Source organism: Myotis nattereri (assembly GCF_964212035.1).
Source record: "Myotis nattereri genome assembly, chromosome: 2".
NCBI classification, from domain to species: domain Eukaryota; kingdom Metazoa; phylum Chordata; class Mammalia; order Chiroptera; family Vespertilionidae; genus Myotis; species Myotis nattereri.
The window spans coordinates 159,596,604-159,609,777 of NC_138076.1; the positions used below are offsets into that span (position 1 = coordinate 159,596,604).

The following is a 13,174-nucleotide window of genomic DNA, read 5'->3' on the forward strand; positions in this document are numbered from 1 at the left end:
GATAGATGATTGGATAAAGATGTACATATGTACAATGGAATACTATAAGAAAAGAAAAGAAAAGAAAAGAAAAGAAAAGAAAAGAAAAGAAAAGAAAAGAAAAGAAAAAATACTGCCATTTGGGACAAAATGGATGGATCTTGAGCATATCATGCTAAGCAAAATAAGGCAGACAGAAAAAAAGTTAAGAACCATATGATTTCATTCATATGTGGGATATAAAACTGAAAGAACAAATGAATACCAGTAAACAAGAAAAACAAACAAACAAAAACTCATAGACATAGACAACAGTACGGTGGTTAGCAGAGGGAAGGGAGTTGGAGGGTAGTAAAGGGTAGTCAGGTCAAATATATGGTGACGGAAGATAATTTGACTTTGGGTAATGGGCACACAATGCAATATACAGATCAGGTAACAGAAGTGTACATTTGAAACCCATATAATCGTATTAACCAATGTCATAGAAAGAATGTAAACTTTAGAATCAGTACCAGAATTCTGTTGCCTTAGTAGTGATGTGACCTTGGGAAAGTTATATAACTACACATGGAGGATATGAGTTGAAGTGCATAAAGACCCAGGTTTATAATCTTGCTAAAAAACATTAGTGCCTTTTTTTTAAACTCCTAACTCTAATATCAAAGAGTATAAGAATAAGCTTGCCATGCATAAGCACCTACAGTTTAGTTTTTAACCTGGTATTTTAACGTTATGGATGTTTTTTCCCCCACTGGGAAAAAATGCCCTAAGGGCATTTCCCCCTGTGGCGTGTGTGTGTGTGTGTGTGTGTGTGTGTGTGTGTGTGTGTGTGTGTTTAAATAACAATCTTAAGCATTCGGTTAAGTTTTGACAATTGTAGTATACCCCCATGTAACCACTACGCCAAACAAGATAGATATTTCCAGCAATCCTGAAGGATTCCTTATGTCTCTTTACAATCAATATTTTATTCCCCAAACCCGAATCAACCACTTTCTGGTATAAATCATTATAAGCTAGTTTTGCCTGTTCTTGAATTTCATATAAATGGGCTTATGTTGTATGTATTTTTTGGAGGAAGATCCTCTTTTTTTTATTTAACACTAGAGGCCCAGTGCACAAAAATTTGTGCACTCTGGGGGGGAGGGGGGGTCCCTCAGCCCGGCCTGTGCCCTCTCGCAGTCTGGGACCCCTCAGGAGATAATGCCCTGCTGGCTTAGGCCTGCTCCCAGGTGGCAGAGGGCAGGCCTAATCCCTAGGTGCAGCCCCTGGTCGGGCTCAGAGCAGGGCCGATTGGGGAGTTGGGGCACCGCCCCCTGTCATGCACAGAGCAGGGTGGATTGGGAGGTTGCGATGCCACCCTCAGGCACGATCAGGGTAGGGCTGATTGGGGGGTTGGGGCACCGCCCCCTGTCACACTCAAGGAAGGGTCAATGGGGAGGTTGCGGCGCCACCCCCTGTCACACACAGAGCAGGGCCGATCAGGGGGTTGGGGCGCCGCCCTCTATCACCCACAGAGTGGGGCCGATCAGGGGGTTGGGGCGCCGCCACTGTCACACTCAGGGCAGGGCCAATGGGGAGGTTATGGCTCTACCCCATCACACACAGAGCAGAGCCTGTGGGGTGGGGGTTGGGGCGCCGCCCTCTATCACCCACAGAGCAGGTCCAATCAGGGGTTTGGTGCACCGCCACTCTCACACGCAGGGCTGGGCCGATGGGGAGGTTATGGCTCTACCCCATCACACACAGAGCAGGGCCAATCAGGGGGTTGGGGCGCTGCACCCTGTCACACACAGAGCCGCAGGGCGATCAGGGGGTTGGGGAGCTCCCCCCTATCAGGCACAGAGCAGGGCTGATCAGGGGGTTGGGGCGCCTTCCTCTGTCACGAATAGAGCAGGGCGGATAGGAAGGTTGTGGCCCCGCCCCCTGTCACACACAGAGCCGCAGGGCGATCAGGGGGTTTGGGCGCTGCCCCCTGTCACACTGATCCCGGTGCCAGGAGGTGTATTACCCTTTTACTATATAGGATAGAGGCCTGGTGCACGGGTGGGGCTGGCTGGTTTGCCCTGAAGGGTGTCCTGGATCAGGGTGGGGGTCCCCACTGGGGTGCCTGGCCAGCCTGGGTGAGGGGATGATGGCTGTTTGCAGCTGGTCACACACCCTTCAGGGTGGGGGTCCCCACTGGGGTGCCTGGCCAGTCTGGGTGAGGGGCTGAGGGCTGTTTTCAGGCTGGCGGGTGACTGAAGCTCCCAACCGCTCCTTTTTTTCTTTTTTTTTATTCTGGGCCAGCTTTAGCTTTGAGGCTTGGCTCCAGTTCTTAGGCCTCCGCTGCTGAAAGCAGGTTTCTGGCCTTTGTTTACCTTCTGTATTTGAAACTATGTTGCGATCCTGCTGGCTGAAGCCGGATGGACTAAAGCAGGTTTCTGGGGTTTTGTTTAGCTTCTATATTTGTAACATAGTTGCTCAGAGTTGCAGCTCAGAGGCCGGCAGCGGCAGGCGGGGAACGTTGGAGTCCTCCGTCACTGAAGCAAGCAAGCCTCATGTTTGCTTTAAGCTGCCTGGCTGCCGACCGCCATCTTGGCTGGCAGTTAATTTGCGTATTGCCCTGATTAGCCAATGGGAAGGGTAGCGGTTGTACGCTAATTACCATGTTTCTCTTTTATTAGATAGGATAATAGTTTTGAGATCAGTCATGTTTTTGTGTATGTCAGTTTATACCCAGCAAAGTCCCCTCATGTCTCACTGATGATGATTTGATCATTTGTTCCTTCCCAAGCCTGTCACAAAAAGGAAATAGAATTACCATCATTTGTCTAGCTAATTAAGATCCATCTCCTGGGCTCAGGAATTGGGTCACCTTCTCTGATCCTGGGTCCTCAGAGGAAGGCAAACACAAAAGTTAATTCTTTTTTTATTGCTGAGTAGTATTCTATATTGAATATGCCACAATTGGTGTAGTCATTCTCTTGAGCCCCTAGATTTTAAACAATTTTTAAAATATGGGTATCGCCCTAACCGGTTTGGCTCAGTGGATAGAGCATCAGCCTGCGGACTCAAGGGTCCCAGGTTCAATTCCGGTCAAGGGCATGTACCTTGGTTGCGGGCACATCCCAGTAGGGAGTGTGCAGGAGGCAGCTGATCTATGTTTCTCTCTCATCAATGTTTCTTTTTTTTTTTTTAACATGATATCAACTTCTTTTATTAATATAAAAGATACATGAGGGATGTTGTTCTAATTTTCAGCACATAGCCTGCATCTCTATACTCTTCTCCTTTTTTAATTAAATCTTTATTGTTCAGATTATTACATTTGTTCCTCTTTTTCCCACCCATAACTCCCCTCCACTGAGTTCCCACCCCACCCTCCACCCTCACTCCCCACCCACTGTCCTCATCCATAGGTGCACGATTTTTGTCCAGTCTATTCCCGCATTCCCCACACCCCTTTACCCCCCTAGAATAGTCAGTCCATTCCCTTTCTATGCCCCTGATTCTGTTACAATCACCAGTTCATTCTGTTCATCAGATAATTTATTCACTTGATTTTTAGATTCACTTGTTGATAGATGTGTATTTGTTGTTCATAATTTGTATCTTTACCTTTTTCTTCTTCTTCCTCTTCTTAAAGGATACCTTTCAGCATTGCATATAATACTGGTTTGGTGGTGATGAACTCTTTAGCTTTTTCTTATCTGTGAAGCTCTTTATCTGACCTTCAGTTCTGAATGATAGCTTTGCTGGATAAAGTAATCTTGGTTGTAGGTTCTTGGCATTCATCACTTTGAATATTTCTTGCCACTCCCTTCTGGCCTGCAAAGTTTCTGTTGAGAAATCAGCTGACAGTCGTATGGGTACTCCCTTGTAGGTAACTGAGTTTCTTTCTCTTGCTGCTTTTAAGATTCTCTCTTTGTCTTTTTCTCTTGGCATTTTAATTATGATGGGTCTTGGTGTGGTCCTCTTTGGATTCCTTTTGTTTGGGGTTCTCTGCACTTCCTGGACTTGTAAGTCTATTTCTTTCACCAGGTAGGGGAAGTTTTCTGTCATTATTTCTTCAAATAGGTTTTCAATATCTTGCTCTCTCTCTTCTTCTGGCACCCCTATAATTCTGATGTTGGTATGCTTGAAGCTGTCCCAGGGGCTCCTCACACTATCTTCTTTTTTTTGGATTCTTTTTTCATTTTGCTTTTCTGGTTAGGTGTTTTTTGCTTCTTCATATTTTAAATCGTTGACTTGATTTTTGCGATCCTCTAGTCTGCTGTTGGGAGTCTGTATAATATTCTTTATTTCAGTCAGTGTATGCTTAATTTCCAGTTGGTCCTTTATCATAACCTCGAGGGTCTGACTAGATTTCTTGAGGATCTCACTACATTTATCGGCGGTCTCACCAGTCTTTTTGAGTGTCTTACTAAATTTATCAGTGGCTTCTAGAAAGTTCTTGAAAAACCTTAAAAGTGTGATTTTGAACTCTATATCCAGTAGTTTGCTTTCCTCCATTTCTGTCATTTGTGTCCTGTTTCTTTGTCTCTGCATTTTTTATGCTTCCCTGTGTTGATAGAGTGTTTTTCTGTGCTAGGTGTCCTATAGGGCCCAGTGGGTCAGCCTCCCCAATTACCAGAGGTGAACACTCTTGGTGCACCCCCTTGTGGTCTTTTTCCCCCCAAGACTGTTTGTGCACAGTCTTGTTGTAGTTAAGCCTTGATTGTTGTCGGTAACACTGGGAGGGATTGACCTCCAGGCCAATTGGCTGTGAGAATCAGCTGTGTCTGCAGTGGGAGAACTTCTGTGCTGGAGACACCCCTCCGGAGCAAGACTTGCTTCAATGGGGCTTTGGTGCTCACTGAGTCTGCCCCCTGAGTGTGTTCTCATCGATGTTTCTAACTTTCTATCCCTCTCCCTTCCTCTCTGTAAAAAATCAATAAAATATATTTAAAAAATAAAAATAAAATATGGGTATCAATTTGGAGTAATTTACTCTTTTTAAAAATATTCTTTTTAATTGATTTCAGAGAAAGAAAGGGAGAGGGAGAGAGATGACAACATCAGTGATGAGAGAGAATCACCTGTTGGCTACCTCCTGCACAGCCCCATAACCAGGGCATGTGCCCTGACTGAAATCTACCGTGACCTCCTGGTTCATGAGTTGAAGTGCAACCATTGAGCCACACCGCTGGGCAGGAGTAATTTAGTCTTGATATACAAATTAGTAAAGGACTGGAAAGTTTACAGGTATTTTGCCATAGAGTATGTCAGCATTTTTAGCCTCTAGATACTGTCTTCGTGCTTGCGTTCTATTTGGCCATGGATTGAAAGAAAGAAAATGAACCTGCCCTTCTGTTTCTGAGTGTCCCTATATAATGTATTCTTTTTGGCCCAATGCCTAGAAAGTTGTTTATAGAGTTGATGGAAGGATATATAATATCACTGTGCTCTGGCAGGTACTTACCGTGGCAGTCAAAAAATTTATGGGGAATATGCAGTATTCTCTCTGAAAATTGCTAAATCTTGGCTCCCAGTCATCATCCCCTGTATCATCTTATTTCCTCACTCCCTCTCCTTGCCCCCCACTTCTGACAGCCCTCTCTGTGTAGCTTTGAGCCCACTCAGTGTCCTCAGGAGACATTCTGCCTTAAAATTGTGCTGTTTGCCTGGATGAAATGTACAATGTGCACAAATAGGTTGTAGGGAAGCACAAATCTAGGCTCTCCTGGGAATTTAATGTCTTTGCTTTGTTCTGGTCAAGTTGCATATGAAATAGTTCCTTTCTTCTCCCACCAAAAAACCTTCCAAGCCTCAGTTTCCTCTCTATACTAAAGCATGAAGAGTGAAAATTACTTCTCTGCCTTTTAAACCTTTTCTACTGGCTTTAGTCTCACTTTTTATTTTTAAGGCTTTTTTATTTTTAGGTGAATTAATTATCTTGTCCCTGAGCTGCATCTTTTGCTTTTGTTTGGCCCAGAAAAATTTGTTTCCAGGAATCCTTATGCCCTAAAAGTAAGGAGAGCCTTCTGCATAGGATTATAGGACTGGAAGTGACTATAGTTAAAGGTTATTTTGGAGGATGAAAGAGCTCAAGAAATTCTGTTTTGAGCTCAGTGTATCTTCTGATGAATCTTGACTCTAGAATAGTAACATTCTGACCCCTCATTTGCCTTTGTTAGCTTGAGGACAGCCTCTTGTACCCTACAAGTAAAATGGTGAGGAGACTCAAGACCATGTGATATGAAGACCTGATTTAAGAAGCTGGGAATGTTTAGAAAATGAAGATAAAGTTGCCTCTGTAAGAGGCTGACATGGAAGTGAGATTAGGAAGATGAGTTTTGCCTTTATAATACACACACACACACACACACACACACACACACAGGTTTGTATCTAGAGGTAAAGACTTTCCCTTCACTAGAGGTATATACAAGCAGGGTCAGCGCAACCATTTTTCAGAGTTTCTGATGATTCAGGAACCTAACTGTGGAGGACTATGGATGCAGGAGGAGGGAGCTCAGTCCCCTTGCAATTATGAGATTCCATGATTCCTTTGTATCTTTTTAAAAAATATATTTTTATTGATGTTAGAGAGGAAATGAGAGGGAGAGAGAGATAGAAACATCAATGATGAGAGAGAATCATTGACCAGCTGCCTCCTGCACGCCCCTACTGGGGATCAAGCCTGCAACCCAGGCATGTGCCCTTGACCGAAATGAAACCCAAACCCTTCAGTCCGCAGGCCGATGCTCTATCCACTGAGCCAAACCAGATAGGGCTCCTTTGTATCTTTGATAGACATTTCATTTTCTTGCCTGGCCTTAGTTAGAAGAAGTATTGCCTAAAGGTTAAGAAATCAAGCACTAGAGCTGTATTTCCTGACTTTGAGTCCTACTTGTTCCGTGTACCAGTTGTATGCCACTTAGCAAATTATTTATCTTCTCTGTGACTCAGTTTATTTATCTGTAAAATAGTGATGATAATAATATTTATCTCATAGGATTGTTGTAAGATTAAATGAGATACATAAAGCACCTTAGAATAGTGCCTGTAAACATTCCAAAATTTTTAGCTGATTATTATTATCTCTGTCCCTGTCAGTCATTTCTATGTGTGGAGCTAGGTTTCTCTGTCTGGTCCAGATACTCCCTCCTCCCTCTTTTTTTAATCCTCACCTGGAGATGTTTATTCATTTTTTTAGAGAGAGAAACATTGATACGACAGAAAAGTATCAGTTGGTTACCTCTCATATGCACCCCAACTGGGGATCAAACCCACAACTTAGATATGTGCCCTGAGTGGGAATTGGACCCAAAACCTTTTCAGTGTACAGGAGGACATTCCAATCAATCAAGCCACACCAGCCAGGGCTTAACATACCCTTTCTGACTATCTTAGGTGCTTTTAGCTAGAAGGAACAATGAACTCAACTCAGAATAGCTTAAATGATAAGAGGATTTGTGATCTCACACATCAAGAAGTACAGAGCTGGGAGGGTAGGCGGGGTCCAGATTGACTAATTCAATGTCTGTTCTGCACCACAGCATCAAGGATCCAGACTTATTCTCTCTGCTCTACCATCTTCCATGTGTTGGTAGGATGCTGCCACAGTCTAGGCATCATCTGCGTATAAGACAACCTTCAGCAGAAGATAACAACCTTTTTTTTATAGTGACCTTTTTTTAAAAAAATAATAATAATACAGTAGGAAGCTGTTCTTTGAAGGCACCCACCCAACAAAATCCTCTCATGTCTTAGTGTTGATGAGTCATTTGTCCCTTCCCAAAACAGGAAAAAGGAAAAGGAATTACCACAATTGGTCCAGCTAATTAAAATCTTCCTCCTAGGTCTCAGGAATGTGATCATCTTCCCTGATCATGTGTCCTTAGAGGAAGGCAGACACCAGAAGAAAGACTGGGATAGATTGAGTGTAGAAGAAAGAGGAGATTTAAGTAGTCAGCCAGTATAATGTGCTACTGTACCTTTTCCTCTGCTGCTTTATTTTTCCTCAGAGTACGAATTACTTTGTTTTACACAGCTCTTCAAGAGGCCAGTGACCTCAGTTGAGAGGACTCTCAAAATTATTAAAAATAGACTCATTAATCACTGTCTGTTTTATGGATGTTTTAAAGTATCTAAAGTGCAAATTTTTCTGTTTCTCAGTGAATGAAGGAAACCTGGAAACCATGTGGCTTCTTAAAATTTGAGTTAGAATATGTGACCCTATTCCAATATGACTGTTAAGAAAAATCATTTTTTGTTTGATTGGGTTTTTTTCCTTAGTGCTTTGACTGAGCAACAGTGCTGGGACATCGTGAAGTTAGTCAGATAGTTGAGCTTTTTCTGACCCACATGTGAACAGGAGTGGCAAAGTTGTCACTGATTTGAAGAAATATACCTGTTTGATAATTAAGGACCATCCTGGAAAAAGAAACAACCAGCTGCTTTGTATTTTTCCATATTATACCCCCCTCTCCAGTTTTATTGCGATTTAATTGACATACAGCTCTGTGTAAGTTTAAGGTGTACCACATAATGACTTGACATATATATATTATGAAATGATTACCACAATACATTTAGTTAACATCCATCTCCTCATATAGTTACCAAAAAATGTTTTTCTCCTTATAGTGAAAACTTTTTTAAGATCTACTTAGACTCTTAAGTCTTTTCAAATATACCATACACAATGTTAACTATAGTCATTATGCTGTACATTAAATACCTAGTATTTCTTTATCTTATAACTGGAAGTTTGTACCTTTTGACCACTTTCATCCAATTCCACCACCTCCCCACCCCTCAACTTCTCTTTCTGACAGAGAAATCTGTGTGAGGCTATTTAAGCCTAAAAAAGAAAAATGTTGGTCTATCATGTGAAAAAGAAGTAAACTTAATTTTGTGTGATCCTAAGGCAGATTTAGAATAAAGATTGAAGCAGTTTGCAGCCTGTGATAGGGTGCAACTACAGTATATAACAGTTAAGACTGTTTAAGAATTAGTGAAATTATCTGTCCCAGGAGTTTTCCAGCTCTTCTTTGGGAGCATGAGGGGAGATTACATGAGGTGATATCTAAGAACTTTTCTGATTCTGATCATTATTGATGTTTTCGAGCTAAGGGATACGGAGAGGGCATGCACCAAGTTTTACTATATTTCAAACTGAAGAGAATGGAGGCTTGATTTACTCATGGAGAGGGGAGGTGGATAAATATATGTGTATATGCAGTTCTTATGTACAACCAATGATCCATAAAGCTGTGTAGGTTATAACTCTTTTTATAGAAGTCTCTAGGTACTGAATCAGTTAATTAAAAAATAGAACATCAGCCATTTTCTTTTGTAGTCAGTTTCTTCCCACACTTCTCATCTTTAAATTCAGATGTATGACTATGATTGTATGAATGACTTTCTGGGCTTTTAAAGGGAATTTATCTAGCACTATGCAAACTAAGTTTCTAGACAGCTGCTCAAGAGCCGCCACAAGGTAAACAAAGCAATGATCTTGCAGACTATCTTATGCCAGGATGAACTTACCTGTGCTTCTTAAGAGTCTTAGTCTTTGGGTCTTAGCCATTAAACTGATTTGAAAAATGAAAAAATGTCTAGTGTGAAAGGTTTTTTTAAAGCATTGCTGATTGTTTGTTTAGCTCATTTCTAGGGCTACATGGAATAGACATGACATTTGGGAGAGTTTTCAGTCTATTTTTAAAGGAGGGAAAGTATTCAGGATTAAAATACAGTCATTAACCATCTAAGGAGAAACCTCTGCAAACCATTGTTAGAGCTAAGCGTGTTTGACTTCAGTGATTGAGGACATGAATCTGTGTAGAGCATTAACTTCTGTTTCTAAATGTATACTTGGGCCCTAGCCGGTTTGGCTCAGTGAATAGAGCATTGGCCTGCAGATTCAAGGGTCCCAGGTTCAATTCCGGTCAAGGGCATGTACCTTGGTTGCAGGCACATCCCCAGTAGGGGGTGTGCAGGAGACAGCTGATTGATGTTTCTCTCTCATCGATGTCTAACTCTCTATCCCTTTTCCTTCCTCTCTGTAAAAAATCAATAAAATATATTTTTAAATGTATACTTGGAAAACTGTGTTGACTTCATTACAAGACTTCCCAGGTAGCAATAGTAAGTGATAAAGAGCCGGCCACCCCTGCACTACAGATACTCTGTATCCGTGGAATGCAGTAGAATGACTGAATAAAAATAGTGAATAGCAAAGAAAAGATTCTCCCTTCCTCCGGGGAGAGACCCAGTCTTTCTGAAGGACATATAACTAGAGTACTCTAACCATTTTTTTATTTTGCTGCTTTTTGATGGGGGAGAGGCTTGAAGTTGGTAACAATGTTGTGGTTTGTGATAGCTGTGGAATTTCTCCCTTAGGAAAGGAGATCGGTCCTCTCTGTTAGTGAATGGAGCTTTATAATATACTAGAGGCCCTATGCACGAAATTCATACAAGAGTAGGCCTTCCTCCAATGGACACAAGACACTGGCGGGGGGCGGGGGGGGCATGTGCTGGGGAGTAGGGGAGGCCGGGGGAAGGTCAATGGGGAAAAAAAGGAGACATATATACTACTGTTTGTAATACTTTAAACAATAAAATTAAATTAAATTAAATTTTTTAAAAAAGAGTAGGCCTTCCTTCCCCCGGCTGTTGGCACCAGCTTCTCTCTGGCCGCCGGCAGGCACCCAGGACCTGGGCTTCCCTCCGTCCGGAAGGTCATCCGGTCTAATTAGCATATTATGCTTTTATTATTATAGATTTTTCTTTCTCGAGAGTCTAGTGAGTTAACTCTTTGAAGTGCTCAAGCTAAAAATGTGTGCAGATTGCTGTAGGGAACAAGGGAGGGAAATAGGTGCCAAGAGGATTCATACTACATTACTTTAGAACCAAATCCTGGTGACTCTCAAAATAATTGTGCTGAGTAAAAGAATCCAGGTAATTATAACTAAAATTCTAGAAAATGGAGACGAATGTGTAGTGCCAGCAGATCAGTGGTTGGCTGGGAAAGGCAGGGAAGGGAGGAGGGATTTACCAAAGAGAAGGGGCAAAGTTTGGGGTGATAAATGTGCTTATTATTTTGGTTGTGGTGATGGTTTCACAAATATATGCATGTGAAACCATTGTAACTCATTAAACTGTACATTTTAACTATATGCAGTTTATTGTATAAAGTTTTACCTCAATAAAGCTTTTTTAAAAAGGAAAATAAACAGCCCTAGCCGGTTTGGCTCATTGGATAGAGTGTCGGCCTGCGGACTGAAGGGTCCTGGGTTCGATTCCAGTCAAGGGCATGTACCTTGGTTGCAGGTTCCCTGGCCCTAGTCAGGGTGCTTGCAGGAAGTAACCAATTGATATGTCTCTTTCACATCGATGTTTCTCTCTGTCTCTCCCTCTCCCTTCTATTCTCTCTAAAAATCAATGGAAAAATATACTCAGGCGAGGATTAACAAAACAACAACCAAAAGAGGAAAATAAACAGATCCAAAGATAGTGTTTGTCAGAGGGCCTTTTTCTGGGTTATAGGGAAGCCACTGAAGACTTGTATGTGCAATACAAGTCTTGTGTGATGTGTTAAGTATGAATACACACCTCTTATTTAATGCATTTGATGTTTCTTTAGGAGTCCATAGAGCCTACTGTATTCTATTGAAGAAGATGTCTAATAGTAACACTACTCAAGAGACCCTGGAAATAATGAAAGAATCAGAAAAAAAACTGGTAGAAGAATCTGTAAGCAAAAATAAGTTTATATCTAAGACTCCAAGTAAAGAAGAAATTGAGAAAGAGAGTGAAGATACCAGTTTGCGTCAGGAGACACAGGTAAGGATTAGAAGTGCATATATGCACACTCTTTATACCTGAACAGAAGGGTCTTTATAGGTGGCGTTGGGGGATCTATAGGAAGCCAGTCACTTATAAGAACACTTGATTCTCCCTAAAAACCCAACTTCAGCTCTCAAGAAATATCTCCCTCCCTTTTTGCCATAGATTCCATAATGAAGTCGAAAGAAGACAAGAGTGAAAGCCCTAACCCATTTAGATCTGAGTTACACTGCTTCTTGCTATATTTTGATATTTTTTAACTATCAAAAAATAAACTGTAGCCCTGACCGGTTTGGCTCAGTGGGTAGAGCGTCGGCCTGTGGACTGAAGGACTGAAGGGTCCCAGGTTCGATTCCGGTTAAGGACATGTACCTTGGTTGCGGGCACATCCCCAGTAGGGAGTGTGCAGGAAGCAGCTAAATCGATGTTTCTCTCTCATCGATGTTTCCAACTCTCTATCCCTCTCATTCTCCCTTCCTCTCTGTAAAAAATCAATAAAATATATTTTAAAAAATAATAAAATAAAAATAAACTGTATACAAACACATATTTAACAAGTCATAATATGGCTCATACAAGAAACTCTTAAAACTGGGGCTGCCTGGTTTTACACAGTGTTAAATTCATATCCTGGTTGTGTTAAAGCAGTCAGCATTTTCTGGTTCAGAAATAGTCTCTGAACTTGCTACTTGGAAAATGTAAGTGGGAGGAATTTCACTCTTTGGTTGCAGTGTTCTCCATCCAGATTCATATGACAGTGCAGACATGATAGCAGTAGGTGATGGTCAGCTGAGCTTCCTTCAGGGCTCCTCTGTACCCAGGCATCCCAGACCCTGAGTCTCACCTAACTTACTTGTTCCAGTCCTTCTCTTCTTCCGTGGTCACTGCTGGTTTCCTCTGTTATCCTAGCCCAAATTACATATAACCTTTCCTTCATGCCCAGCAGTGAAACTAGTATTTATTATATGCTTAGGAAATAGACTGTTAACTCTAGTAAATTAGTTTAAAAAGCAGTAGCACCAACATTTTGGAGAGTCTGGAAACTTAAAGCATAATTTCCCTTGACAACCCAATACACCTAGGCCTTGTCTTCTTTAAAGATTAAAACAGCAACAACATAAAGAGATCAATTAAAATCAGGCAGCTCTTTGAAATATTATGTTCTCTAGCTGCCTGCTTTTCTGTCTTTCCTCTTAACAGTTTGCCAGATCTCTCTCCTGGCTGCTTTTTCTTCCATTATCTTGCATGTGAGTTGTCATTCCCTGCCTATCCTTCCAGAGTTTGTGGAGACAGTCTGCCACTGTTTCATCTATACTTCTAGCCTCCACTGGTACCAATAATGAATTTTAATTCGCTAGGGAAGATATATGAAGAA

The 13,174-nt window shown here is 41.7% G+C and overlaps 1 protein-coding gene across 3 annotated transcripts in view; it reads left to right on the plus strand.

Moving 5' to 3' along the window:
- Positions 1 to 13,174, plus strand: part of R3HDM2 (R3H domain containing 2) — a 175,931-nt gene that overhangs the window by 115,878 nt on the left and 46,879 nt on the right. For all 3 annotated transcript variants that reach the window (XM_081084378.1, XM_081084379.1, XM_081084377.1), the window contains one exon: positions 11,597 to 11,796. In XM_081084378.1, coding sequence (XP_080940504.1) covers positions 11,632 to 11,796 — 165 coding nt within the window. In that variant the 5' untranslated portion in view covers positions 11,597 to 11,631. The remainder of the gene's footprint in view (positions 1 to 11,596; positions 11,797 to 13,174) is intronic.